The 26,631-nt window shown below is 42.6% G+C and overlaps 2 protein-coding genes across 4 annotated transcripts; both read left to right on the top strand.

The window, feature by feature from the left end:
• The first annotated feature begins 1,155 nt into the window (after positions 1-1,155).
• LOC121576356 (MAD2L1 binding protein) lies at positions 1,156-25,377 on the top strand. Of its 3 annotated transcripts, none has more exons than XM_045222558.1 (4): positions 1,156-1,639; positions 2,791-3,080; positions 3,390-3,782; positions 24,801-25,377. In XM_045222558.1, the coding sequence occupies exons 1-4, from the start codon at positions 1,273-1,275 to the stop codon at positions 24,960-24,962; spliced, it is 1,212 nt and encodes a 403-aa protein (XP_045078493.1). In that variant the 5' UTR covers positions 1,156-1,272; the 3' UTR covers positions 24,963-25,377. The 3 variants fall into 3 exon arrangements, with proteins under 3 accessions (XP_045078493.1, XP_045078497.1, XP_041745377.1); XM_045222562.1 differs by having other exon boundaries at positions 1,159-1,639; positions 3,390-3,895; positions 24,877-25,377; XM_041889443.2 differs by lacking the exon at positions 24,801-25,377 and having other exon boundaries at positions 1,162-1,639; positions 3,390-4,676.
• On the top strand, positions 8,916-14,699 carry LOC121576380 (cystatin). Its single transcript, XM_041889473.2, has 3 exons — positions 8,916-9,245; positions 13,919-14,029; positions 14,356-14,699. Exons 1-3 carry the CDS (start codon positions 9,039-9,041, stop codon positions 14,434-14,436), a joined length of 399 nt encoding a protein of 132 aa, XP_041745407.1. The 5' UTR covers positions 8,916-9,038; the 3' UTR covers positions 14,437-14,699.
• Positions 25,378-26,631: the final 1,254 nt, after the last annotated feature.

Raw genomic sequence — 26,631 nt, 5'->3', positions numbered from 1 at the left:
GAAAAGATGTGCCAAGTGTGGGGGGGAACATGATTATGGTGAATGTGGAAGCAATGTGAAGGTTAAGTGCTGTAATTGTGGGGGAGAACCATTTGGTGGATGCCAGGTGCAGAGAGAAGCTAGAGAGGCTCATAGATACAGGATCAGTCATAATGTATCATATGCAGAGGCTGTAAAACAGATTGGTAGAACTACAGTGCGGACTGATGGAGCTTACATGGATGTTCCTGTAGTAAGTGGACCTACTGTAGTCGGTGCTTCTGATGGTCTTGGCATGGTTTTGAGTTCAGAAAATCTTGCGCTCATGAATGTGCGGTGTTAAATGACATTTTGAAAATGAATAAAGTTGACTTCATATCTTTTATTGGTAAGGTTATCAATACGACTCGGGTTGTGGAAAGCAGAAATGGCAGGTTAAAGGTTATTGTGGAGAAGGCAAAAGAGATATTGGGGGTAACAGATGTTACTGTTGAAATGGTTGAACTAAGGGTGGATTGTTTCAGCATGATATAGATCAAGTTTAATGGGGTTGGGGAGGTTTTTTGGGGGAGAGGGTGTGGTAGAAGTTAGTAGCGATTTATTTGGTTTAGAATTTTTTTCCATGATAGTATAGAATAGGGCAGATCATATGATTGATCGGACATTCTAACACAGTAGGTGGCGGCATGCACTTTAAACGTTTGCTTGTAGTCTGCCATGATATCATAGAAGAAGAAGAAGAAGAAGAAGAAGAAAGGCAGTGATCTGTCTTGGGTTAGCTATAAACATATTTGATCCAGCCCTTACAAAAAAAAGATTGTAGTTTTGAAACTGCAATAAAAGTGCAGTCGACTTTGGTATTTTGGACGCAGTAATTGCAGAATAGTTGATAGTGGAGTAGGTTTAGATGGTAGGGTATTTGTTGATTTATTTTCCAAGCAAAGTATAAGAGAGTTAGTCCCGTGTAGCTTAGTTGGTAGAGCATGGCGCTTGCAACGCCAGGGTTGTGGGTTCGATTATCATGGGGGACCAGTATGAGAAGAAAGAAAAAAATTATGCACTCACTAACTGTAAATCGCTCTGGATAAGAGCGTCTGCTAAATGACTAAAATGTCAAATGTTATACTCCAGTCTAGTAGGTGGCGGTAATGCAACATTTATTGGATGCCAACCGCCGTTAAACCTCATCGAAGAAGAAGAAGTAGATGTAGATCGATCCATTCTAGTAATGACCGGATTCCACTTTTCCCATGATGCAACGCACTGAGAGGAATTTTTCAAAACGAATCAGCGATGGCGGAACAAACAAGCAAGGAGGTGGTCATCGGGAGCGTAGAGACAACGAATACATTCACAAACGATCACAACCTCCGATCAAAAATATGCCTCCCAACTTCGCAAGGAAAAGGGATCAACATACCCATTCAATTCGACACCGAATGTAACGTCCCGAGCCGGACAAACGACTTCTCAGACGAACCACCAGCTACGGAAACCTCTGGGCGACTATCCCAGGAAACACCTACAACAACAAGCAATTGTACCACACCAAACAGCTCCAATTCAAATAATCTATCGTCAGATGAGATGAAATCCAAAGATATCGTAGTAGGCACGGAAGATAAGGAAAACTACATCCACGCCGGTGTCTCTGATGTTGGTGGGTCTCTCTTGTATTCCTATTCACTTGCGCATGATGTTCACGTGTTGCATGTAGGTAACTACAGTACTTGTACTTGTAGCTACAGTATCTCTCTCCATGTCCATGATAAATGTATCATACGTCAGTCAGCCAGGTCATACGCATGATACGTCAGGTGATCAATTCTTTGAAACAGTTATAGTAATTGTTTGTATTGCAAAATAAACGTATTGAACCAACAAACACACTTACGACAGCCTAGACTGGTTGCCTCCCACAATGGTGCCTAGGGTCTGGGTTTCCGAGACTAATGACAGCCTATCGCCTAAAACGTTTTTATTTGCTGTGTTATTTGACAGTGTGATCAGATCTAAGTCTAAGGTGGACCTATCAGATGATTCTATTGTGTTCTTTTGTTTTGTCACCAAAGCCCCATATACTACCCACCATTGTGACCTGTACGCTCTCGTTGGCTGGCCCTCACTACATATTGGTCGCCAAACCCACTGGCTCCAGGTCATCTATAAATCACTTTTAGGCAAATCCCAGCCTTATCTTAGATCATTGGTCACCATATCAACACCCACCCGTAGTATGTATTCCAGCAGGTATATCTCACTGGTCATCCCCAAAGCCAACACCTCCTTTGGCCGCCATTCCTTCCAGTTCTCTGCTGCAAATGACTGGAACGAACTGCAAAAATCTCTGAAGCTGGAGACACTTATCTCCCTCCCTAACTTTAAGCATCAGTTGTCAGAGCAGCTTACCGATCACTGCACCTGTACACAGCCCATCTGTAATTAGCCCACCCAACTACCTCATCCCCATATTGTTATTTACATTGTTATTTATTTTGCTCATTTGCACCCCAGTGTCTCTATTTGCACATCATCTTCTGCACATCTATCACTCCAGTGTTAATACTAAATTGTAATTATTTTGCACTATGGCCTATTTATTGCCTTACCTCCATGACTTACTACATTTGCACACACTTTATATAGATTTTCTATTGTGTTATTGACTGTACGTTTTTGTTTTCCATATGTAACTCTGTGTTGTTTTTATCGCACTGCTTTGCTTTATATTGGCCAGGCCGCAGTTGTAAATGAGAACTTGTTCTCAACTGGCTTACCTGGTTAAATAAAGGTGAAATAAAAAATCCACAGATCCTTCATCTGAAGACAGCACCTGCCAGGTTATCACCGAGACCAGCAGCACAGACACTCCCCCCACTCTGACCCCCTCCAAGCAGGCTGAGGCAGATGATGCAGAGACGCTGCGGAGGGCCAGGGAGGAGGGCCGTGTGGAGGTAGTGTTCCCAGGCTTGGTAACACAGGAGGGCTGCTGCCGCTTCGTCAGTGAGATACTGAAGTGTATCCTCTACCAAAGACAGCAACTGCCTATGACCTATGACCAGCTGGTTTACTCTCAGAAGAGACAGCAAGCTGCCATGCAGGTGAGTACTGGGCAGTGATGCTTCCAATGTTCTCAACCATGTTTCTCTCACTACATATTTAACATCAATGACAGTTTCTCAATTTGTCTTTCCTCGATTCCTTGCTTCATCTCTCCTCACCTCCTCAAAACACATTGGAGAAGGTCGGAAGGCATGAACCTTGGGAACCTCCTCCAATACAGTTGAGAAGATGAGGACGAGGAATCGAAGAAACACTGGCTGCTATAATAGCCCTACTCCTAGCAGTGTTGTCTAGGATCTATGAGTTGCTGTTTGACCTCAGGCCCTCTCTCTTCCTCTTTACCCAAGAATGAGGCGGTGGTGGGCTGGAGGCCCGGTCAGTCCGCCGCAGAAGGCCTGGACTGGAGGAGGTGCCAGCGTACCCTCCAAGACCTTGAGGAGGTGCTACAACAACTGGAGGTGCTCTTCTCCCTCTCCCTGGTCCCCCGCGTGCTCCTCCTGCTCGGGGGCTCCCTCCTCCTTCCCAAGGAGCTGTACGAAGTCAACATGGAGGACGTGATACTAGCCGCCGGCGACCTGAGTCTCCGCGTTTCCTCGTGTTTGCGCCAGGTCTTCCGCACGCTCTTTGTGGCCGACCTGTTGTCTGACGCTAAACCTGTCCGGCTCACAGCCACGACGGTCATGGTTCTGGCCCATAGGGACTGTGGCGTGGGGTGGTTCCGGCCCAAGCTGAATTTCAAGGTCCCCACACGGGTGAAGAGCCAGGTTATTTCTCTGTCTTGTGACCCCAGTAGTGTCTCTGAGTCTGGGACGTCTGAGGGAGGAGGGCAGACTGACTGGCAGGACTATGTATGGTTTCAGGCCCCCATGGCTATCAAAGGCTTCAGTAAATGACATACAAGGGACAAGGAAGGTACGCTCATCCACAGCCATAGTATGAGATGAGACAAGGTCCTGTATTCAGAGTCTGAAAGTAAGAGTGCTGATCTAGGATCCGGTCGCCCCGTCTATATAATCCTACTCGTACTGATCTAAAGGCAAAACTGGGCCCGTCTTTATGAAGTGTCTGAGTTGGAGTGCAGATCTAGGTTCAGTTTGACCTTTTGGATCACAATGACTAACATTATATAGACAGAGGGCACCTGATCCTAGATCAGCACTCTGAGATCATTTGAGCAAATGGACCTGTGTAAACGCAGCCCAAGTGTTGACTGAGCGTATTGACACATTTGCCATACCTCTCTCTCTCAGGGACCCCTGTCTCTCTCGCTGCATTTACACAGGCAGTCCAGTTCTGATATATTTGTCACTAATTGGTGTTTTGACTATCTCAGATCAGGTCTGAAAAAGATATTGTGAAAAGATCTGATGTGATAGGAAATACCAATTGGTGGAAAAAATATATGAATTTTGCTGCCTGTATAAACGCAGCCTATGTAACCCTGAGCCCAGTCCAGGGACTGTGTTTTTATAACAATTCATATGAATGACTGGTGTGATCTGTACAGAATGATTTTAATTAATTATATTTTGTCTTAGCTATGTATTTACTTTTAGCTTGGATACATGCTGTAATGAAGCAGTGTTGGTGCTCTCACTGTGTATAATATAGCCTACTAAATGATTTTATGCACAGTATGCCTACTTGTCATCTGGTTGAGACGCAATACTGGCTGTATCAAATCAAATTTTATTGGCCACATGCGCCGAATACAACAGGTGCAGACATTACTGTGAAATGCTTACTTACAGCCCTTAACCAACAGTGCATTTATTTTAAATAAAAATGTAGAATAAAACAACCAAAAAGTGTTGAGAAAAAAAGAGCAGAAGTAAAATAAAATAACAGTAGGGAGGCTATATATACAGGGGGTACCGGTGCAGAGTCAATGTGCGGGGGCACCGGCTAGTTGAGGTAGTTGAAGTAATATGTACATGTGGGTAGAGTTAAAGTGACTGACTATGCATGAATAATTAACAAGAGTAGCAGCAGCGTAAAAAGATGGGGTGGGGGGCAGTGCAAATAGTCTGGGTAGCCATGATTAGCTATTCAGGAGTCTTATGGCTTGGGGGTAGAAGCTGTTGAGAAGTGTTTTGGACCTAGACTTGGCACTCCGGTACCGCTTGCCGTGCGGTAGCAGAGAGAACAGTCTATGATTAGGGTGGCTGGAGTCTTTGACAATTTTGAGGGCCTTCCTCTGACACTGTTAGTTGTCGTGTCTTGGTTGTCAATTGCTTAAAAATGGATGTCTGAAACAATCTTTTGTAAATATACAGTACTGTATGTCAGTTTTAGCTGGATCACTAAATTATTTCAGGTTTATTTGAATTGTACACATTTGCAGCTAAAAGCTGAATTGTTGTATACAGCCCAGGACCAGGCTTAAGCTGTGTCTGGGTTATTCTGGGAAACCAGCCCCACCAATAGTAGATACTACAAAATACTTAACAAACAAGCCAAGTAGTACAGCGTTGCCACAATAGACATGATTACAGCAGTAGTGCATTATTGCAACAAGGACAAGAGAAGGAAAGAGCTGAAACATATGTGATTGATGCTGCTTCCACACAGTTGTCATGACTCTCCTGACAGTGGATCAAAGGACCAATCAGCTAGGCAAATGTTTGAAGATAGCCAGACCCCCTCTCTCCCACAGAAGAGGGGAAGGGGGGGTCTGTGCCGGTCTTGACACCTTAACAATGGGTCGTAAATTTAAGCAGGAGAGAACTCTCTTCCTGGCTCTCTAGTATTGAGAAAATAATGCCTTTGTCTAGAGAGAGTTTTGCGCCAAAACCTTTTTCCCTAAAAAGTGAACATTGGAACATTTATATCTATCATCCAAATGTTAAGAATGGTCAGTGGGGATCTAAAGAATAATCATGTCATATTGTTTATTATTTAGTGATGTCATTAAGGATGGTATAACGAAATAACTCATTTTACATTTACATTTTAGTCATTTAGCAGACGCTCTTATCCAGAGCGACTTACAGTTAGTGCATACATTATTTTTTTTCATACCCCCTGTAGGAATCAAACCCACAACCCTGGCGTTGCAAACGCCATGCTCTATGCTACATCCCTCCTGGCCATTCCCTCCCCTACCCTGGACGACGCTGGGCCAATTGCGCGCCGCCCCATGGGTCTCCCGGTCGCGGCTGGCTACGACAGAGCCTGGATCCTGGAACTCGGAAAGTGTACACATTCTATTTGTCAAGTTTACATCTAAATGTTGTATTAAATATATGATTAAGTATGAGAGTATTTTGGTGAATATAGGAATGTGATTTTAGTCTTCTAATGAGAATTGTTTTTCATGTAAACTTTTGCCTAGTCAGTAACCACGCCCCAAGGGAGCACAGACATTGTGTCGGCGTGATGGAATGCCCTCTTTTTACCCGTGGATAAAATGCCTTGGTTACGAAATTCACTCAGACCAGCTGTACATGTAAAGTATTCTAGAACTTTGAATAACGACACGAGGGACCTGGGACACAGGTGAGTGCAATTCATTATCAGGTATAAAACCAGCAGGCTCCATACCTTGTAGGGCAGGGTTCCTCAACTGGAGGCCCGTGAATGAGTTCATTATTTTTGAGACAGAAAATACTAAAAACACCAACAAATTGGCTCCAAGTGATTTTAATTTAGGAAATCTGTTCCAAAGTATTACCACGCATAATTTTACATTTCCATTTTAGTCATTTAGCAGACACTCTTATCCAGAGCGACTTACAGTTAGAGTGCATACTTTTTTTTTTTCATACATACATTCTAATACAGAGATATGTGATCGTATACAAATGTAAGCAAGGTTTGAAATTATGTTTTTGCCAAATATTATAACTCGTTGGGCTTCTTGCAGTCAATTTGTTTCGGCCCCCTGACCATCCGCTTAACAAAAAATCGGCCTGCGGCTGAATCTAGTTGATGTTCCCTGTCATAGGGTAAGAGTTGAATACCCCTGTACTAGAATGTATACAGTGGGGGGAAAAAATGTATTTAGTCAGCCACCAATTGTGTAAGTTCTCCCACTTAAAAAGATGAGAGAGGCCTGTAATTTTCATCATAGGTACACGTCAACTATGACAGACAAATTGAAAAAAGAAAATCCAGAAAATCACATTGTAGGATTTTTTATGCATTTATTTGCAAATTATGGTGGAAAATAAGTATTTGGTCACCTACAAACAAGCAAGATTTCTGGCTCTCACAGACCTGTAACTTCTTCTTTAAGAGGCTCCTCTGTCCTCCACTCGTTACCTGTATTAATGGCACCTGTTTGAACTTGTTATCAGTATAAAAGACACCTGTCCACAACCTCAAACAGTCACACTCCAAACTCCACTATGGCCAAGACCAAAGAGCTGTCAAAGGACACCAGAAACAAAATTGTAGACCTGCACCAGGCTGGGAAGACTGAATCTGCAATAGGTAAGCAGCTTGGTTTGAAGAAATCAACTGTGGGAGCAATTATTAGGAAATGGAAGACATACAAGACCACTGATAATCTCCCTCGATCTGGGGCTCCACGCAAGATCTCACCCCGTGGGGTCAAAATGATCACAAGAACGGTGAGCAAAAATCCCAGAACCACACGGGGGGACCTAGTGAATGACCTGCAGAGAGCTGGGACCAAAGTAACAAAGTCTAACATCAGTAACACACTACGCCGCCAGGGACTCAAATCCTGCAGTGCCAGACGTGTCCCCCTGCTTAAGCCAGTACATGTCCAGGCCCATCTGAAGTTTGCTAGAGTGCATTTGGATAATCCAGAAGAGGATTGGGAGATTGTCATATGGTCAGATGAAACCAAAATAGAACTTTTTGGTCAAAACTCAACTCGTCGTGTTTGGAGGACAAAGAATGCTGAGTTGCATCCAAAGAACACCATACCTACTGTGAAGCATGGGGGTGGAAACATCATGCTTTGGGGCTGTTTTTCTGCAAAGGGACCAGGACGACTGATCTGTGTAAAGGAAAGAATGAATGGGGCCATGTATCGTGAGATTTTGAGTGAAAACCTCCTTCCATCAGCAAGGGCATTGAAGATGAAACGTGGCTGGGTCTTTCAGCATGACAATGATCCCAAACACACCGCCCGGGCAACGAAGGAGTGGCTTCGTAAGAAGCATTTCAAGGTCCTGGAGTGGTCTAGCCAGTCTCCAGATCTCAACCCCATAGAAAATCTTTGGAGGGAGTTGAAAGTCTGTGTTGCCCAGCGACAGCCCCAAAACATCACTGCTCTAGAGGAGATCTGCATGGAGGAATGGGCCAAAATACCAGCAACAGTGTGTGAAAACCTTGTGAAGACTTACAGAAAACGTTTGACCTGTGTCATTGCCAACAAAGGGTATATAACAAAGTATTGAGAAACTTTTGTTATTGACCAAATACTTATTTTCCACCATAATTTGCAAATAAATTCATAAAAAATCCTACAATGTGATTTTCTGGATTTTTTTCCCTCATTTTGTCTGTCATAGTTGACGTGTACATATGATGAAAATTACAGGCCTCTCTCATCTTTTTAAGTGGGAGAACTTGCACAATTGGTGGCTGACTAAATACTTTTTTCCCCCACTGTAACTAGCCAATAATCCTTAAAGCCATGCAATAATAGACAATAAATCCTAGGCCTTTTTAGTTTATTATCGCTTATATATATATATAATATATAATAGGTTTAGATTTGAGAAATACATTGGTGAGCAGAGTCTCATGTGACGTTTAATAATACAGTATTTTTCAATTATTTATTTAGCTGTACAACCAGGCAAACAAAACCGGGTAAGCTGCTCTGCAAAACAAACGCACTTAACTACGTGTTAACTTTGGGTTGAAGTGATTGATGGAATCAAGATCAAGCCACACCCCTCAGCAAGCAGAAAGTGACGTCACCGTGTTTATATAAGAGCATAAATCGTCTGAGGTAAGGATTTGTTGTTTACGTGATACGATCGGAGTTGCAATTAAAAGAGATATCAAACGGGAAAATGAACATGGAATGGAAGATCGTCGTTCCTTTGCTCGCGGTGGCCTTTACCGTGGCGAGCGCCGGTTTGATCGGAGGCCCCATGGACGCAAATATGAACGAAGAAGGAATGAGAAACGCCCTGCAGTTCGCCGTGGTCGAACACAACAAGAAAACAAACGACATGTTTGTCAGGCAGGTGGCCAAGGTTGTCAAAGCGCAGAGACAGGTCAGTTCCTCTTCCCTTTATTAGTTCAACGACAATATCATTTTGGTAGTTTATTGTGTAGTCTACCCAGTGAACAAAATGACGTTGAAAATACGTATATTCCAGACGTCGAAATTAGGTTCATTTTTGGTTCTGAATGTATATTGAAAATATGTATTTTCCGGATGTTGACAAAAGGTATTTTCAGGATGTTGAAAACACCTATTTTCCGGAAGTTGGAAATACCTAATTTATGGAAGTTGAAAATGCGTATTTGATGAATGTTGAAATTACTTTATTTTGTCATTGTTTCTATGGCAAAATGTCAACTGTACATTCACTTATATCTACAGTCGTGGTCAAAAGTTTTGAGAATTACACAAGTATTGGTCTTCACAAAGTTCGCTGCTTCAGTGTTATGAGATATTTTTGTCAGATGTTACTATAGTATACTGAAGTATTATTACAAGCATTCCATAAGTGTCAAAGGCTTTTATTGACAATTACATTACGTTTATGCAAAGAGTCAATATTTGCAGTGTTGACCCTTCTTTTTCAAGACCTCTGCAATCCGCCCTGGCATGCTGTCAATTAACTTCTGGGCCACATCCTGACTGATGGCAGCCCATTCTTGCATAATCAATGCTTGGAGTTAGTTTGAATTTGTGGGTTTTTGTTTGTCCACCCACCTCTTGAGGATCGACCACAAGTTCTCAATGGGATTAAGGTCTGGGGAGTTTCCTGGCCATGGACCCAAAATGTCGATGTTTTGTTCCCCGAGCCACTTAGTTATCACTTTTGCCTTATGGCAAGGTGCTCCATCATGCTGGAAAAGGCATTGGTCGTCACCAAACGTTCTTGGATTGTTGGGAGAAGTTGCTCTCGTAGGATGTGTTTGTACCATTCTTTATTCATGGCTGTGTTCTTAGGCAAAATTGTGAGTGAGCCCACTCCCTTGGCTGAGAAGCAACCCCACACATGAATGGTCTCAGGATGCTTTACTGTTGGCATGACACAGGACTGATGGTAGCGCTCACCTTGTCTTCTCCGGACAAGGTGTTTTCCGGATGCCCCAAACAATCGGAAAGGGGATTCATCAGAGAAAATGACTTTACCCCGGTCCTCAGCAGTCCAATCTCTGTACTTTTTGCAGAATATCAGTCTGCCCTGATGTTTTTCCTGGAGAGAAGTGGCTTCTTTGCTGCCCTTCTTGACACCAGGCCATCCTCCAAAAGTCTTCGCCTCACTGAGTGTGCAGATGCACTCACACCTGCCTGCTGCCATTCCTGAGCAAGCTCTGCACTGGTGGTGCCTCGATCCCGCAGCTGAATCAACTTTAGGAGACGGTCCTGGCGCTTGCTGGACTTTCTTGGGCGCCCTGACGCCTTCTTCACAACAATTGAACCTCTCTCCTTGAAGTTCTTGATGATCCGATAAATGGTTGATTTTGGTGCAATCTTATTAGCAGCAATATCCTTGCCTGTGAAGCCCTTTTTATGCAAAGCAATGATGACGGCACGTGTTTCCTTGCAGGTAACCATGGTTAACAGAGGAAGAACAATGATTTCAAGCACCACTGTCCTTTTTAAAGCTTCCAGTCTGTTATTCTAACTCAATCAGCATGACAGAGTGATCTCCAGCCTTGTCCTCGTCAACACTCTCACCCTTGTTAATGAGAGAATCACTGACATGATGGCAGCTGGTCCTTTTGTGGCAGGGCTGAAATGCAGTGGAAATGTTTTTTGGCGATTAAGTTCATTTTCATGGCAAAGAGGGACTTTGCAATTAATTGCAATTCATCTGATCACTCTTCATGACATTATGGAGTATATGCAAATTGCCATCATCAAAACTGAGGCAGCAGACTTTGTGAAAATTAGTATTTGTGTCATTCTCAAAACTTTTGACCATGACTGTACATGTCAATGAAGAAAGCATTATCACATTCAACATTTTTAATTCAAAATAAAATAAATTAGCAAACTGAAGATTGCAGTATGGCATATTTATAATAATAATACATTCCTCCCATCTGTCACATGCACTTATGTTATCTTTTTCAAAAAGCTTTAAAGCTGGCAGCGATGATGTTCAAAATAACCCAACCAAAATAATAAACCAACTACAATGACATTCTTAGGAACGGTTACAAAAATACTTGTTTCTTGCAATGACTGATATACTGTTGTTTATCTAGCTTAGTTGAATGCACTGACTGTAAGTCGCTCTGGATAAACTGAATGACCAAAATGTAAAAAACTAACAAAGCATGCTGGGTATTATTCTAATGAGCTTTGCCCTAAACATGTACAAATTTGGTCAGTCCTGACCAGACCAAATCTGAAAGAATCATAGACGTCGAGGCTATGTTTCACAAGTTTGAACAGCACAGTACAGTACAGTACGGCACAGTACAGTACGGTACAGGACAGAGGTTTATTCAGTAAAGTACAGTACAATATAGTTTAATTCCGTAGAGTAAAGTAGGGTACAATATGGTACATTATACTGTGTTGTACTGTACTGTACTGAACTATACTTCATTTTCTGTACTGTGCTGTACTGTACCGTACTGTGTTGCGCTCTACTGTACTGTGCTGTGTTGCGCTCTACTGTACCGTGCTGTATTGCGCTCTACTGTACTATAGCTTACTGTGCTACACTGTGCTGTACTGTGCTGTGCTGTGCTCTACCGTTCTGTGTTGCGCTCTACTATACTGTACCGTACCGCGCTCTACTGTACTGTGCTGTGCTGTCCAAACTTGTGAAACATAGATGTCTATGATATGTTCAGATATGGACCAAATCAAGGCCGTTCCGGGCTGGACCAAATCTGAACCAAACATAGACGCCCAAAAGACATCGGGTCCGTGCTTACTGGGTAGTTTGCTCATGTTTCATTCCTCAAGTGAAATGGGCCTAATCATTTAACTGTAAATCGCTCTGGATAAGAGCGTCTGCTAAATGACTGATGTAGAAAATGTAAATGGATCTTATTGTCAGGAATTATACAATGGGTGGGTCTAATCCTGAATACTGATTGGTTAAAACCGCATTCCAGCCGGTATCTATTCCACAAGTTGCCACCGGCTAAATCTATGACGTTAAAATGCCTTTTTACTCTGTTATGTCTAACTGTGCAATCCACTGGCTCATTAGCCCAGCCATGCAATTTATAAACTTGATCTCCACTATAAAAAGCATCTAGACATTATCTGTGGTCCTCTGTAGCTCAGCTGGTAGAGCACGGCGCTTGTAACGCCAAGGTAGTGGGTTCGATCCCCGGGACCACCCATACACAAAAAATGTGTGCACGCATGACTGTAAGGCGCTTTGGATAAAAGCGTCTGCTAAATGGCATATTATTATTATTATTATTATTTATTATTATCTCACATTTCTTTTAGACTGACATTTAGTTTTCAACAGTGGAGATTTGTATAAACTTTGTTGTGTCTCTCCGACATTTGCAACATTGTTTCAATATTCAGATTCGATTTCCAGCTGTCCCATAGTAATGAACGGGTCGGGAGTTGGGATGAGACGGACAGACAGGCAGCGTTTCTCAGCCAGTCGAAATCATGAATCAGCTGGCATAATTTGTATGGAAATATACAAAGAAATCGGAGGGGAAAAAAAGGTAAAACGAAACGATTGTGTTAGCTGTGTTATTGGCTAGCCCCTCAGAACAACAGTGTCCTGACAAGTGAGCACGTTTTCTATGCCAGGCGAAATCGCGCCTCATTAGCTCATTGTTATGGATGTATCCAAATAAATGTCACTAGAATACAGCTTAAGCGAATGCAAATGCAGCTACTTTGCTGTTATTCTGGCTGCACTTTTTGACGTGACTGTAAGTTAGCTGTAGTTGGCAAACTAGCAAGCAAGGGATAAGAACATTGCCAGCCAGTATGGCAAAGGAACATTTAGAACGAACGACTGGGTCACGTCCATAGATACAGAACAAAAAGACTGAACGACTGGGACGTGTCTCTGGCAACCGAACCGACAGAACGAACGACCAGCCGGCTTGGGTAGCAACCTTAGATTTGTGTCGGGACTATAGCTTGTGGAAGGATGAAGTAGTATGAATAAATATATCAAAATAAAGTTTTTAATAAAAATGTCAGTCATTATTTGAATATGTTGGTAACCCTATTCATTTCTAAACCAGGCAGGCATCTGCGCTGATTTGAGAACACAACATAGTAGCAAGCAGAAGGGGAGGATCGTGGATGGGATTCTGGTTTTACCTGTTCAATTATTTATCATCAGTGCATGATAGGGAAAAGAGACTCTAGGATTAGGCCTAAATGCTGTTTACCAGCTCTGTTAGTTGACCTCATAGCCTGAGTGCCAGTGTTTGTGCTATAATGTGCTTTGTTTTGCATGACAGTTCTGTAAGGAGTTGGCAAAAGAGCAGATACAGACTGCCACCATGGCCTAATCTAAAAGGACATGGACAATCAATAAAACTTGGAAAATTACTTTGAAAGCAGATATGATTACTGTATATGTGAATGATATGATCCCATGACATGATGGCCATGATTAAAAGGATTCTGTGTAACCCACCCTCTTGTATCCCACCCTGTTGTAACCCACCCGCTTGTATCCCAGCCTCTTGTAACCCACCCTCTTGTATCCCAGCCTCTTGTATCCCAGCCTCTTGTAACCAAGCCTCTTGTCTACAGGTGGTATCTGGGATGAAGTACATCTTCACAGTGCAGATGGCCAGGACCCCGTGCAGGAAGGGAGGTGTTGAGAAGGTCTGCTCCGTGCACAAGGACCCAGAGATGGCTGCGGTAAGGACCACTAGGGCCTAGACTAGCCTGGTCCCAGATCGGTTTGTGCTCAGGCGACTGGCACTGCAACTCAATATTAGGAATAATGTTTTGTACACTCAGTGTATATAGACTAATGTGTGTGCAGCCTTTGGCCGTGTTCGAGAGCATCAAAACTGTGAATTGTGACTGACTGATAATGAATAGTTATTTATGATGCAAGTTGATTTGTAGTTCAGGCAGTCGGCTGCAATGTCGAACAAGCCCTTTGTCAAGCGTTCTGCTTGCTGAAAGGTTATGTTATTTTGCCAACTCATGTTGCTTCATGTTGCTTTCTGTCTCCTCAGCCCTACCAGTGCACCTTCGAGGTGTGGAGCCGCCCCTGGCTGAGCGAAATCCAGATGGTCAAGAACCAGTGCAAGCAGTAAAGACACAATGAAGAGAAGAAGACTTCAATCAATGTCTAGTCTACCAAATAACCAGTATTATCTAGTGTTATTTGTTAGTCTTACCAATGCAGTTCAACCTCCTTCTCTAGGATATATTCAGAGGATCCAACTAATAACTGATTTTCAAACGTATTGCATTCCCACACTAATATAAGCACTTAATACAAACACTGCTATCTTGAAAATGTAGTATTAAAATGATGCAACAGTTACCTAAATAAAGAAATGCTTTGGAACATTTACATGTAGTTATTTGTCTAATTTTGTTGGCATATGCCCAAACCACTCCTTTACAAAGTAAGCTATAGATGTGTTATTTTCACAAGAATGTGTCCACGGTTGAGAAATACAACTTTCAGTCACGCCCAATGAGTCACATAGACCACAGAACCCACAGAAAACAGGACGGGACAGATGAAAATATAATAAGACATCATAAAGGCTCATACATTCCACATTTAAGCAGGGGCGGCTGGCCATCTGGCAAAAGGCAGATGGGTTGGTCGGTTTTTAGCCCAGTGGGCCTGTAACTAGTTTTTTGTGTTGCGAAAAATGATAATTATCTGGCTAATGGGGGCCTCAAGGAAAAAAATGGGCCTGTGTGTTTGAAATGCCAGGGCCGATTTCTGGTCCCAGTCCGCCCCGTAAGGCATCATACCTGTTGTATATCACAACATTTAAAAATTGATAATAGGTCAGAGAGACAATTATGTTTTTTGCCACTGCACTTGAAGAAACTTTCAAAGTTCTTAAAATTTTCCAGATTGACTGACCTTCATGTCTTAAATAAATGATGGACTGTCGCTTCTCTTTGCTTATTTGAGCTGCTCTTGCCATAATATGGACTTGGTCTATCTTCTGTATACCACCCCTACCTTGTCACAACACAACTGATTGGCTCAAACGCATTAAGAAGGAAAGAAATTCCACAAATTAACTTTTAACAAGGCACACCTGTTAATTGAAATACATTCCAGGTTACTGCCTCATGAAGCTGGTTGAGAGAATGCCAAGAGTGTGCAAAGCTGTCATCAAGGCAAAGGGTGGCTACTTTGAAGAATCTCAAATATAAAATATATTTTGATTTGTTTAACACTTTTGGTTACTACATGATTCCATGTGTGTTATTTCATAGTTTTGATGTCTTCACTATTATTCTACAATGTAGAAAATAGTAAATATAAAGAAAAACCCTTGAATGAGTAGGTGTGTCCAAACTTTTGACTGGTACTGTAAGTATTCAGACACTTTACTCAGAACTTTGTTGACGCACCTTTGGCAGTGATTACAGCCTCGAGTCTCCTTGGGTATGACGCTACAAGCTTGGCACACATGGATTTCGGGAGTTTCTCCCATTCTGCTCCGCAGTTCATCTCAAGCTCTGTCAGGTTGGATGGGGAGCGTTGCTGCAGAGCTATTTTCAGGTCTCTCCAGAGATGTTTGATCGTGTTCAAGTCCGGGCCACTCAAGGACATTCAGTGACTTGTTCCTAATGTTTTGTACACTCAGTGTATAACAGCAACATTTACATTTTAGTCATTTAGCAGACGCTCGTATCCAGAGCAACTTACAGTAGTGAGTGGATACGTATTGGTCCACTGTGTGAATCGAACCCTCAACCCTGGCGTTGCAAGCTCCATGCTCTACCTCCTGAGCCACTTCACACGTAACAGATAGGGAACTGTCATGTATTTGTACAGTTGAAGTCGGAAGTTTACATACACTTAGGTTGGAGTCATTAAAACTAGTTTTTCAACCACTCCACACATTTCTTGTTAACAAACTATAGTTTTGGCAAGTCGGTTAGGACATCTACTTTGTGCATGACACAAGTAATTTTTCCAACAATTGTTTACAGACAGATTATTTCACTTATAATTCACTGTATCACAATTCCAGTGGGTCAGAAGTTTACATACATTAAGTTGACTGTGCCTTTAAACAGCTTGGAAAATTCCAGAAAATGATCTCATGGCTTTAGAAGCTTCTGATAGGCTAATTTACATCATTTGAGTCAATTGGAGGTGTACCTGTGGATGTATTTCAAGGCCTACCTTCAAACTCAGTGCCTCTTTGCTTGACATCATGGGAAAATCAAAAGAAATCAGCCAAGACTTCAGAAAAACAATTGTAGACCTCCACAAGTCTGGTTCATCCTTGGGAGCAATTTCCAAACGCCTGAAGGTACCACATTCATCGGTACAAACAATAGTACGCAAGTATAAACACCATGGGACCTCGCAGCCCTCATACCGCTCAGGAAAGAGACGCGTTCTGTCTCCTAGAGATGAACGTACTTTGGTGCAAATCAATCCCAGAACAACAGCAAAGGACCTTGTGAAGATACTGGAGGAAACAGGTACAAAAGTATATATATCCACAGTAAAAACGAGTACTATATCGACATAACCTGAAAGGCCACTCAGCAAGGAAGAAGCCACTGCTCCAAAACCGCCATACAGACTACTTTTTGCAACTGCACATGGGGACAAAGATCGTACTTTTTGAAGAAATATCCTCTGGTCTGATGAAACAAAAATAGAACTGTTTGGCCATAATGACCATCGTTATGTTTGGAGGAAAAAGGGAGGAATTGCAAGCCGAAGAACACCATCCCAACTGTGAAGCACGGGGATGGCAGCATCATGCTGTGGGGGTGCTTTGCTGCAGGAGGGACTGGTGCACTTCACAAAATAGATGGCATCATGAGGAAGGAAAATTATGTGGATATATTGAAGCAACATCTCAAGACATCAGTCAGGAAGTTTAAGCTTGGTCGCAAATGGGTCTTCCAAATGGACAATGACCCCAAGCATACTTCCAAAGTTGTGGCAAAATGGCTTAAGGACAACAAAGTCAAGGTATTGGAGTGGCCATCACAAAGCCCTGACCTCAATCCTATAGAAAATGAGTGGGCAGAACTGAAAAAGCTTGTGTGAGCAAGGAGGCCTACATACCTGACTCAATTACACCAGCTCTGTCAGGAGGAATGGGCCAAAATTCACCCAACTTATTGTGGGAAGTTTGTGGAAGGCTACCTGAAACATTTGACCCAAGTTAAACAATTTAAAGGCAATGCTACCAAATACTAATTGAGTGTATGTAAACTTCTGACCCACTGGGAATGTGATTAAAGAAATAAAAGCTGAAATAAATCATTCTCTCTACTATTATTCTGACATTTCACATTCTTAAAATAAAGTGGTGATCCTAACTGACCTAAGACAGGGAATTTTTACTAGGATTAAATGTCAGGAATTGTGAAAAACTGAGTTTAAATGTATTTGGATAAGGTACATGTGAACTTCCGAATTCAACTGTATATTTCTCCATGTCCAATTTTATCTGTAGTGTCTAGGGGTTCTTTTTGCCTTGTCTGTCAAGGTTTACGGTTATATTTTCCAGATTAACAGAGTTAAGGCTGACCCAATTCAGGTTTTTGTGGACCACTGGCCAGAATTCAATGTAATTCTCTGCAAACCACTATGTGAGAAGGTAACTACCTGAAATTAGTTAATAAAGATGCACCCGTCCCAAACTTATAGAACTAATGTGTATTTTGTTGTCTCAACTCCTCATTTTCCCATTTTGCAGGAGGGGGACCTTTTTAAAGATGTGTTTTTACTAAAGATTAAGCTTCTTTTAGGAATATCCTTGGAGAGAACAACATAATTGACTGGACAATGTTCCTCTCTTTAGGTAATTACACTGTAATTACACTACCTGCCACTTGCACTTTGCCTGTTTACGGTGACTGTGGAAGCAATGTGAAGGTTAACCTCTACGGGATCGAAGTCCCGTATACGGGACGGTTGAGCTAACGTGCACTAATGTGATTAGCATGACTGTTGTAAGTAACAGCAAACTTTCCAGGACATAGACATGTCTTATATGGGCAGAACGCTTAAATTCTTGTTAATCTAACTGCACTGTCCAATTTACAGTAGCTATTACAGTGAAAAAATACCATGCTATTGTTTGAGGAGAGTGCACAACAACAAAAAACGTATCACTGCAACTGGTTTGATACGTTCACCTCTGAAGGTAAATAATGTACTTACATTCAGTAATCTTGCTCTGATTTGTCATCCTGAGGGTCCCAGAGATAAAATGTAGCATAGTTTGGTTTGATAAAATCAATTTTTATATTCAAATGTAGGAACTGGGTTCTACAGTTTGAACCCCTGCTGTCTCTGGCTCCACACCTACCCTGCCCGGCCATCTAGATGTGTGAAAGTTAGTGTATAAGCTAATGATCCATCATGTATGACATTCCTGGGAGTGTGTAAACTTACATTTTGTATTACCATATCATTTTTGTATGTTCTCTATAGTTATGTACTTGAAAATGTATCAATTGACCAATTCGGCACATTTGGGCTGACTTGATACAAAATAGTCCAGTATTGCAATGCTTCACTGGATCAATCTGAAACTTTGCACACACTGCCAAAATCTAAATTGCGCCTAAACTGCAATATTATATTGTGGCCTTTCTCTTGCATTTCAAAGATGATGAAAAAATATATACAGTGATCCCCTGCTGATTTTGTACGTTTGCCCACTGACAAAGACATGATCAGTCTATAATTTTAATGGTAGGTTTATTTGAACAGTGAGAGACAGAATAACAACAACAAAATCCAGAAAAACGCATGTAAAAAATGTTATAAATTGATTTGCATTTTAATGAGGGAAATAAGTATTTGACCCCCTCTCAATCAGAAAGATTTCTGGCTCCCAGGTGTCTTTTATACAGGTAACGAGCTGAGATTAGGAGCACACTCTTAAAGGTGTGGTCCTCTGTAGCTCAGCTGGTAGAGCACAGCGCTTGTAACGCCAAGGTAGTGGGTTCGATCCCCGGGACCACCCATACACAAAAAATGTATGCACACATGACTGTAAGTCGCTTTTGATAAAAGCGTCTGCTAAATGGCATATTATATTATTATAAAGGGAGCGCTCCTAATCTCATCTTGTTACCTGTATAAAAGACACCTGTCCACAGAAGCAAGATATAGCACATAAACAGGGCCGTCTGAAGTTTGCCAATGAACATCTGAATGATTCAGAGGAGAACTGGGTGAAAGTGTTGTGGTCAGATGAGACCAAAATCGAGCTCTTTGGCATCAACTCAACTCGCCGTGTTTGGAGGAGGAGGAATGCTGCCTATGACCCCAAGAACACCATCCCCACCATCAAACATGGAGGTGGAAACATTATGCTTTGGGGGTGTTTTTCTGCTAAGGGGACAGGACAACTTCACCGCATCAAAGGGACGATGGACGGGGCCATCTACCGTCAAATCTTGGGTGAGAACCTCCTTCCCTCAGCCAGGGCATTGAAAATGGGTCGTGGATGGGTATTCCAGCATGACAATGACCCAAAACACACAGCCAAGGCAACAAAGGAGTGGCTCAAGAAGAAGCACATTAAGGTCCTGGAGTGGCCTAGTCAGTCTCCAGACCTTAATCCCATAGAAAATCTGTGGAGGGAGCTGAAGGTTCGAGTTGCCAAACGTCAGGCTCGAAACCTTAATGACTTGGAGAAGATCTGCAAAGAGGAGTGGAACAAAATTCCTCCTGAGATGTGTGCAAACCTGGTGGCCAACTACAAGAAACGTCTGACCTCTGTGATTGCCAACAAGGGTTTTGCCACCAAGTACTAAGTCATGTTTTGCAGAGAGGTCAAATACTTATTTCCCTCATTAAAATGCAAATCAAATGCAAATCATCATCAAACATTTTTGACATACGTTTTTCTGGATTTTTTTGTTGTTATTCTGTCTCTCACTGTTCAAATAAACCTACCATTAAAATTATAGACTGATCATGTCTTTGTCAGTGGGCAAACATACAAAATCAGCAGGGGATCAAATACTTTTTTCCCTCACTGTATATAGAAAATGCATGTTTTTTTATTTTTTATTATCTTTTACCAGATCTAAGGTGTTATATTCTCCTACATTAATTTCCACAAACTTCAAAGTGTTTCCTTTCAATGGTTTCAAGAATATGTATATCCTTGCTTCACGTCCTGATCTACAGACAGTTATATTTGGGTATGTCATTTTAGGCGAAAATTGAAAAAAAGGGTCTGATCCTTAAGAGGTTAAGTGCTGTAATTGTGGGCGAGAACACAGTGCAGCATTTGGTGGATGCCAGGTGCAGGGAGAGGCTGGAGATATAGGATCCGTCATGATGTAACATATACAGAGGATGTAAAACAGATTAGTAGAACTACAATGCGGACTGATGGAGCTTACATGGATGTTCCTGTAGTAAGTGGACCTACTGTAGGGGCTGGTGCTTCTGATGGTCCTGGCATGGTTTCAAGGCCTGTTCAGAAATGTTGTGCTCATGAATGTGCGGTGTCAAAGGGCACTTTGAAAATGAATAAAGTTGACTTCATATATTTTATTGGTAAGGTTATCAATACGACTTGGGTTGTGGAAAGCAGAAATGCCAGGTTGAAGGTTATTGTGGAGATGGCAAAAGAGATATTGGGGGTAACAGATGTTACTGTTGAAATGGTTGTTGACATGCTGAACAATCCTAAGGGTGGATTGTTTCAGCATGATATACAGTGGGGAAAAAAAGTATTTAGTCAGCAACCAATTGTGCAAGTTCTCCCACTTAAAAAGATGAGAGAGGCCTGTAATTTTCATCATAGGTACACGTTAACTATGACAGACAAAATGAGGAAAAAAAATCCAGAAAATCACATTGTAGGATTTTTTATGAATTTATTTGCAAATGATGGTGGAAAATAAGTATTTGGTCAATAACAAAAGTTTCTCAATACTTTGTTATATACCCTTTGTTGGCAATGACACAGGTCAAACGTTTTCTGTAAGTCTTCACAAGGTTTTCACACACTGTTGCTGGTATTTTGGCCCATTCCTCCATGCAGATGTCCTCTAGAGCAGTGATGTTTTGGGGCTGTCGCTGGGCAACATGGACTTTCAACTCCCTCCAAAGATTTTCTATGGGGTTGAGATCTGGAGACTGGCTAGGCCACTCCAGGACCTTGAAATGCTTCTTACGAAGCCACTCCTTCGTTGCCCGGGCGGTGTGTTTGGGATCAATGTCATGCTGAAAGACCCAGCCACGTTTCATCTTCAATGCCCTTGCTGATGGAAGGAGGTTTTCACCTAAAATCTCACAATACATGGCCCCATTCATTCTTTCCTTTACACGGATCAGTCGTCCTGGTCCCTTTGCAGAAAAACAGCCCCAAAGCATGATGTTTCCACCCCCATGCTTCACAGTAGGTATGGTGTTCTTTGGATGCAACTCAGCATTCTTTGTCCTCCAAACACGACGAGTTGAGTTTTGACCAAAAAGTTCTATTTTGGTTTCATCTGACCATATGACATTCTCCCAATCCTCTTCTGGATCATCCAAATGCACTCTAGCAAACTTCAGACGGGCCTGGACATGTACTGGCTTAAGCAGGGGGACACGTCTGGCACTGCAGGATTTGAGTCCCTGGCGGCGTAGTGTGTTACTGATGGTAGGCTTTGTTACTTTGGTCCCAGCTCTCTGCAGGTCATTCACTAGGTCCCCCCGTGTGGTTCTGGGATTTTTGCTCCCATTCTTGTGATCATTTTGACCCCACGGGTGAGATCTTGCGTGGAGCCCCAGATCGAGGGAGATTATCAGTGGTCTTGTATGTCTTCCATTTCCTAATAATTGCTCCCACAGTTGATTTCTTCAAACCAAGCTGCTTACCTATTGCAGATTCAGTCTTCCCAGCCTGGTGCAGGTCTACAATTTTGTTTCTGGTGTCCTTTGACAGCTCTTTGGTCTTGGCCATAGTGGAGTTTGGAGTGTGACTGTTTGAGGTTGTGGACAGGTGTCTTTTATACTGATAACAAGTTCAAACAGGTGCCATTAATACAGGTAACGAGTGGAGGACAGAGGAGCCTCTTAAAGAGGAAGTTACAGGTCTGTGAGAGCCAGAAATCTTGCTTGTTTGGAGGTGACCAAATACTTATTTTCCACCATAATTTGCAAATAAATTCATTAAAAATCCTACAATGTGATTTTCTGGATTTTTTTCCCTCAATTTGTCTGTCATAGTTGACGTGTACCTATGATGAAAATTACAGGCCTCTCTCATCTTTTTAAGTGGGAGAACTTGCACAATTGGTGGCTGACTAAATACTTTTTTTCCCCACTGTAGATCAAGTTTAATGGGTTTGGGGAGGTTTTTTGGGGGAGAGGGTGTGGTAGAAGTTAGTAGGGATTTATTTGGTTTGGAATTTTATTTTCATGGTAGTATAGAATTGGGCAGATCATGATTGATCGGACATTCCAGCACAGTAGGTGGCGGATGCACTTTAAACATTTATTTGTGGTCTGCCATGATATCATAGAAGAAGAAGAAGCAGTGTCTTAGGTTAGCTATAAACTTCTTTGAACCAGCACTTACAAAAAAATATTGTCGTTTTGAAACTGCAGTAAAAGTGCAGTAACTGCAGTCGACTTTGGTATTTTGGACGCAGTAATTGCAGAATAACTATTGTGTACTGTAGTTGAACTGCAATTATACTGCACTCTAACTGCAGTTACACTGCAAAATTACTTCAGTAAAAAAAAACGCAGTATTTTACGCATACTGCAGTTATACTGCACTCTAACCCGTTGAACACACCGACTGTGTCGTTGAGCAAAATAGTACAAGTTCAACATCACCTTCTGTTACCATTTCTGGCAACCCGTTTACACATACAGTTTGACACATACTGCACTGCAACTGCCTCTGCAACGTAATGTTGTAAGCGAACGCAGCGTTCCATTGGAAATGAATATACTTCTAGTGTACCAAAACGCAAAAACACAGTCGGTGTGTTCAAAGCATTAGGTCAATATTTTTTCGAAAGGGAGCTTTTGTCAAATTAAAGTCCGATTTGAATTTTCATAGCAAAGCTGGATCCCTTCTAGCAATGACTTTCTAACACTCGTCCACAGATAGAACAATGAGATAAATTAAAACATATTTGACTCGTCTACCCACGTTTCCCATGATGCAACGCACTGAGTGGAGTTTTTCAAAACGAACGAGCAGGGAAATTCTCATGGGGAGAGTAGAGACAACGAATACATTTACAAATGATCACAACCTTCAATCAAAAATGCGTCCTAACTTCGCAAGGAAACGGGATCAACATACACATTCAATTCGACACCGAATGTAACGTCCCTAGCCGGACAAACAACTTCTCAGACGAACCACCAGCTACGGAAACCTCTGGCGACTATCCCAGAAAACACCGACAACAACAAGCAATTGTACCACACCAAACAGCTCCAATTCAAATAAGCTATCGTCAGATGAGATGAAATCCAAAGATATCGTAGTAGGCACGGAAGATAAGGAAAACTACATCCACGCCGGTGTCTCTGATGTTGGTGGGTCTCTCTTGTATTCTTATTCACTTGCGCATGATGTTCACGTGTTGCATGTAGGTAACTACAGTACTTGTACTTGTAGCTACAGTATCTCTCTCCATGTCCATGATAAATGTATCATACGTCAGTCAGCCAGGTCATACGCATACGTCAGGTGATCAATTCTTTGAAACAGTTATAGCAATTGTTTGTATTGCAAAATTGATGACAGCCTAGACTGGTTGCCTCCCACAATGGTGCCTAGGGTCTGGGTTTCCGAGACTAATGACAGCCTATTGCCTAAAAAGTTGTTATTTGACAGTGATTTGACAGTGTGATCTGCTCTAAATCTAAGGTGGACCTATCAGATTATTCTATTGTTCTAGCCACAGATCCTTAACCTGGCAGGTGATGTCTGCAATATGTTTCTTTCACTACATATTTAACATCAATGACAGTTTCTCAATTTGCCTTTCCTCGATTCCTTGCTTCGTCTCTCCTCACCTCCTCAAAACACATTGGAGAAGGTCGGAGGGGATGAACCTTGGGAACCTCCTCCAATACAGTTTAGAAGATGGGGACGAGGAATCAAAGTAACACTGGCTGCTATAATAGCCCTACTCCTAGCAGTGTTGTCTAGGATCTATGAGTTGTTGTTTGACCTCAGGCCCTCTCTCTTCCTCTTTACCCAAGAATGAGGCGGTGGTGGGCTGGAGGCCCGGTCAGTCCGCCGCAGAAGGCCTGGACTGGAGGAGGTGCCAGCGTACCCTCCAAGACCTTGAGGTGCTCTTCTCCCTCTCCCTGGTCCCCTGCGTGCTCCTCCTGCTCGGGGGCTCCCTCCTCCTTCCCAAGGAGCTGTACGAAGTCAACATGGAGGACGTGATACTAGCCGCCGGCGACCTGAGCCTCCGCGTCTCCTTGCGGTTCCGGCCCAAGCTGGATTTCAAGGTCCCCACACGGGTGAAGAGCCAGGTTATTTCTCTGTCTTGTGAGGAGGGCAGACTGACTGGCAGGACTATGTATGGTTTCAGGCCCCCATGGCTATCAAAGGCTTCAGTAAATGACATACAAGGGACAAGGAAGGTACGCTCATCCACAGCCATAGTATGAGATGAGACAAGGTCCTGTATTCAGAGTCTGAAAGTAAGAGTGCTGATCTAGGATCCGGTCGCCCCGTCTTATATAATCCTACTCGTACTGATCTAAAGGCAAAACTGGGCCCGTCTTTATTGACATTTACATTTAAGTCATTTAGCAGACGCTCTTTTCCAGAGCGACTTACACATTTATGAAGTGTCTCAGAGTAGGAGAGCTGATCTAGGTTCAGTTTGACCTTTTGGATCACAACATTATATGGACAGAGGGCACCTGATCCTAGATCAGCACTCTGAGATCATATGAGAAAATGGACCTGTTTAAACGCAGCCCAAGTGTTGACCGAGTGGATTGACACATTTGCCCAGGGGCGGTGTGTTCATTAGGGCGATATGAGCGACGCACTGCCAAACGGGAAAAGGAAGGGATTTTTTTTTCTAATCAATTATATCACGGCAACAGTAGTTTTCAGTGTTCTAATCTAGACGTCTGATCTGCCACTAAATGTCCAATCAGGCTAAAGTCGTGCTTCAAATGGCCCCGCCCGTTTTGGGGCGATTTCAGTCAGGTTGAAAATCGCCCCAGAAGTCTCTGACTCTCATGTAAAATCTTTTTTTTTTCAAATATCAGAGCTTTCAATACAATCTCTATGGGTTCCGGGAGGGCTTGCACTTACGCGCTTTCGTCATACGTAACATAACCATGAACATAACTAAGAAAAGAGCGGGTAGCAGCGTCAATCAATTCACGTACCACTGTCAAGATTGCTAGCGTTCAGTGCAACTCGATTGTCTCTTTGAAAGAAGTTCATTTTTGTCTGCGAACAAATCAAGATAAATTGGCAACGAAACAATTAGGACCTCCCAGACCAAATTTAATAATTCAACAGGTTTCTACTAAAGGGGGAAAGTCCTACACCCGAGGATTTTTTCAAAAATTGGTACGAACGAAAAACCTGGCTAGCAGGCTGCGATGTAGCTAATGCAGTCTTCTGCTACCCCTGCTTACTCTTTCACCCTGAAGGCGGCACGACAGACCGCACCGCTTGGACAGCGACTGGTGTAACGGACATGCACCATCTTTCAGAAAAGATTAAGAAACATGAGCTGTCAAAGACCCACATGGATAGCTGTTTGAGATTGTCTGCTTTGGGGAAAGTGAACATTGCCACTCAACTGGATGAGGGATACAGGCTAGCTGTCCGCCGCCACAACGATGAGGTTAGCAAGAACCGCCACATCCTCAGCCGGCTAATCCAGTGTGTGAAGTTTTGTGGAGTGTTTGAGATAGCTTTGCGAGGCAAAGATGAAACTGAGGGCTCCACCAACCCTGGTATTTTTCTTGGACTTGTCAACTTTGTGGCACAATTAGATGAGGTGTTTGATGACCATCTTAAAAATGCTAAAGTTTTCAAGGGCACATCAAAGACCATTCAAAACGAGCTACTGGAGTGTATGCTAGCGGTCATGACGGAACATATTGTGGAGGAGGTGAAGTCGGCGAACTTCGAAGCTATCCAAGCTGACGAGACCACGGACGTTTCTACACAGACACAGCTGGTGCTTGTGCTGAGGTACATAGATAGCAAGAAGATAAAAAAATTTTCCTGGGGCTTTTTCACAAAATCACGCCCCACGTCGACATTCTGTACCAGAAGCTACAGAAGAAGGACATCGATGCTGTC

The sequence above is a fragment of the Coregonus clupeaformis genome, chromosome 1 (assembly GCF_020615455.1).
Source record: "Coregonus clupeaformis isolate EN_2021a chromosome 1, ASM2061545v1, whole genome shotgun sequence".
Classification (NCBI taxonomy): Eukaryota; Metazoa; Chordata; class Actinopteri; order Salmoniformes; family Salmonidae; genus Coregonus; species Coregonus clupeaformis.
Note: the sequence above shows the minus strand (reverse complement) of the source record. Positions and strands in the feature narration are given on the sequence as shown.

Excerpts from the sequence above, each read along its gene's own strand:
- LOC121576356 (XM_045222558.1), top strand. The coding sequence starts at position 1,273 with ATGGCGGAACAAACAAGCAAGGAGGTGGTCATCGGGAGCGTAGAGACA. Across the intron at positions 3,081-3,389 it reads GACAGCAAGCTGCCATGCAG|AATGAGGCGGTGGTGGGCTG; the intron begins GTGAGTACTGGG and ends TCTTTACCCAAG. Across the intron at positions 3,783-24,800 it reads GGCCCAAGCTGAATTTCAAG|GTCCCCACACGGGTGAAGAG; the intron begins GTCCCCACACGG and ends CTGGATTTCAAG.
- LOC121576380 (XM_041889473.2), top strand. The coding sequence starts at position 9,039 with ATGAACATGGAATGGAAGATCGTCGTTCCTTTGCTCGCGGTGGCCTTT. Across the intron at positions 9,246-13,918 it reads TTGTCAAAGCGCAGAGACAG|GTGGTATCTGGGATGAAGTA; the intron begins GTCAGTTCCTCT and ends TCTTGTCTACAG. Across the intron at positions 14,030-14,355 it reads AGGACCCAGAGATGGCTGCG|CCCTACCAGTGCACCTTCGA; the intron begins GTAAGGACCACT and ends CTGTCTCCTCAG.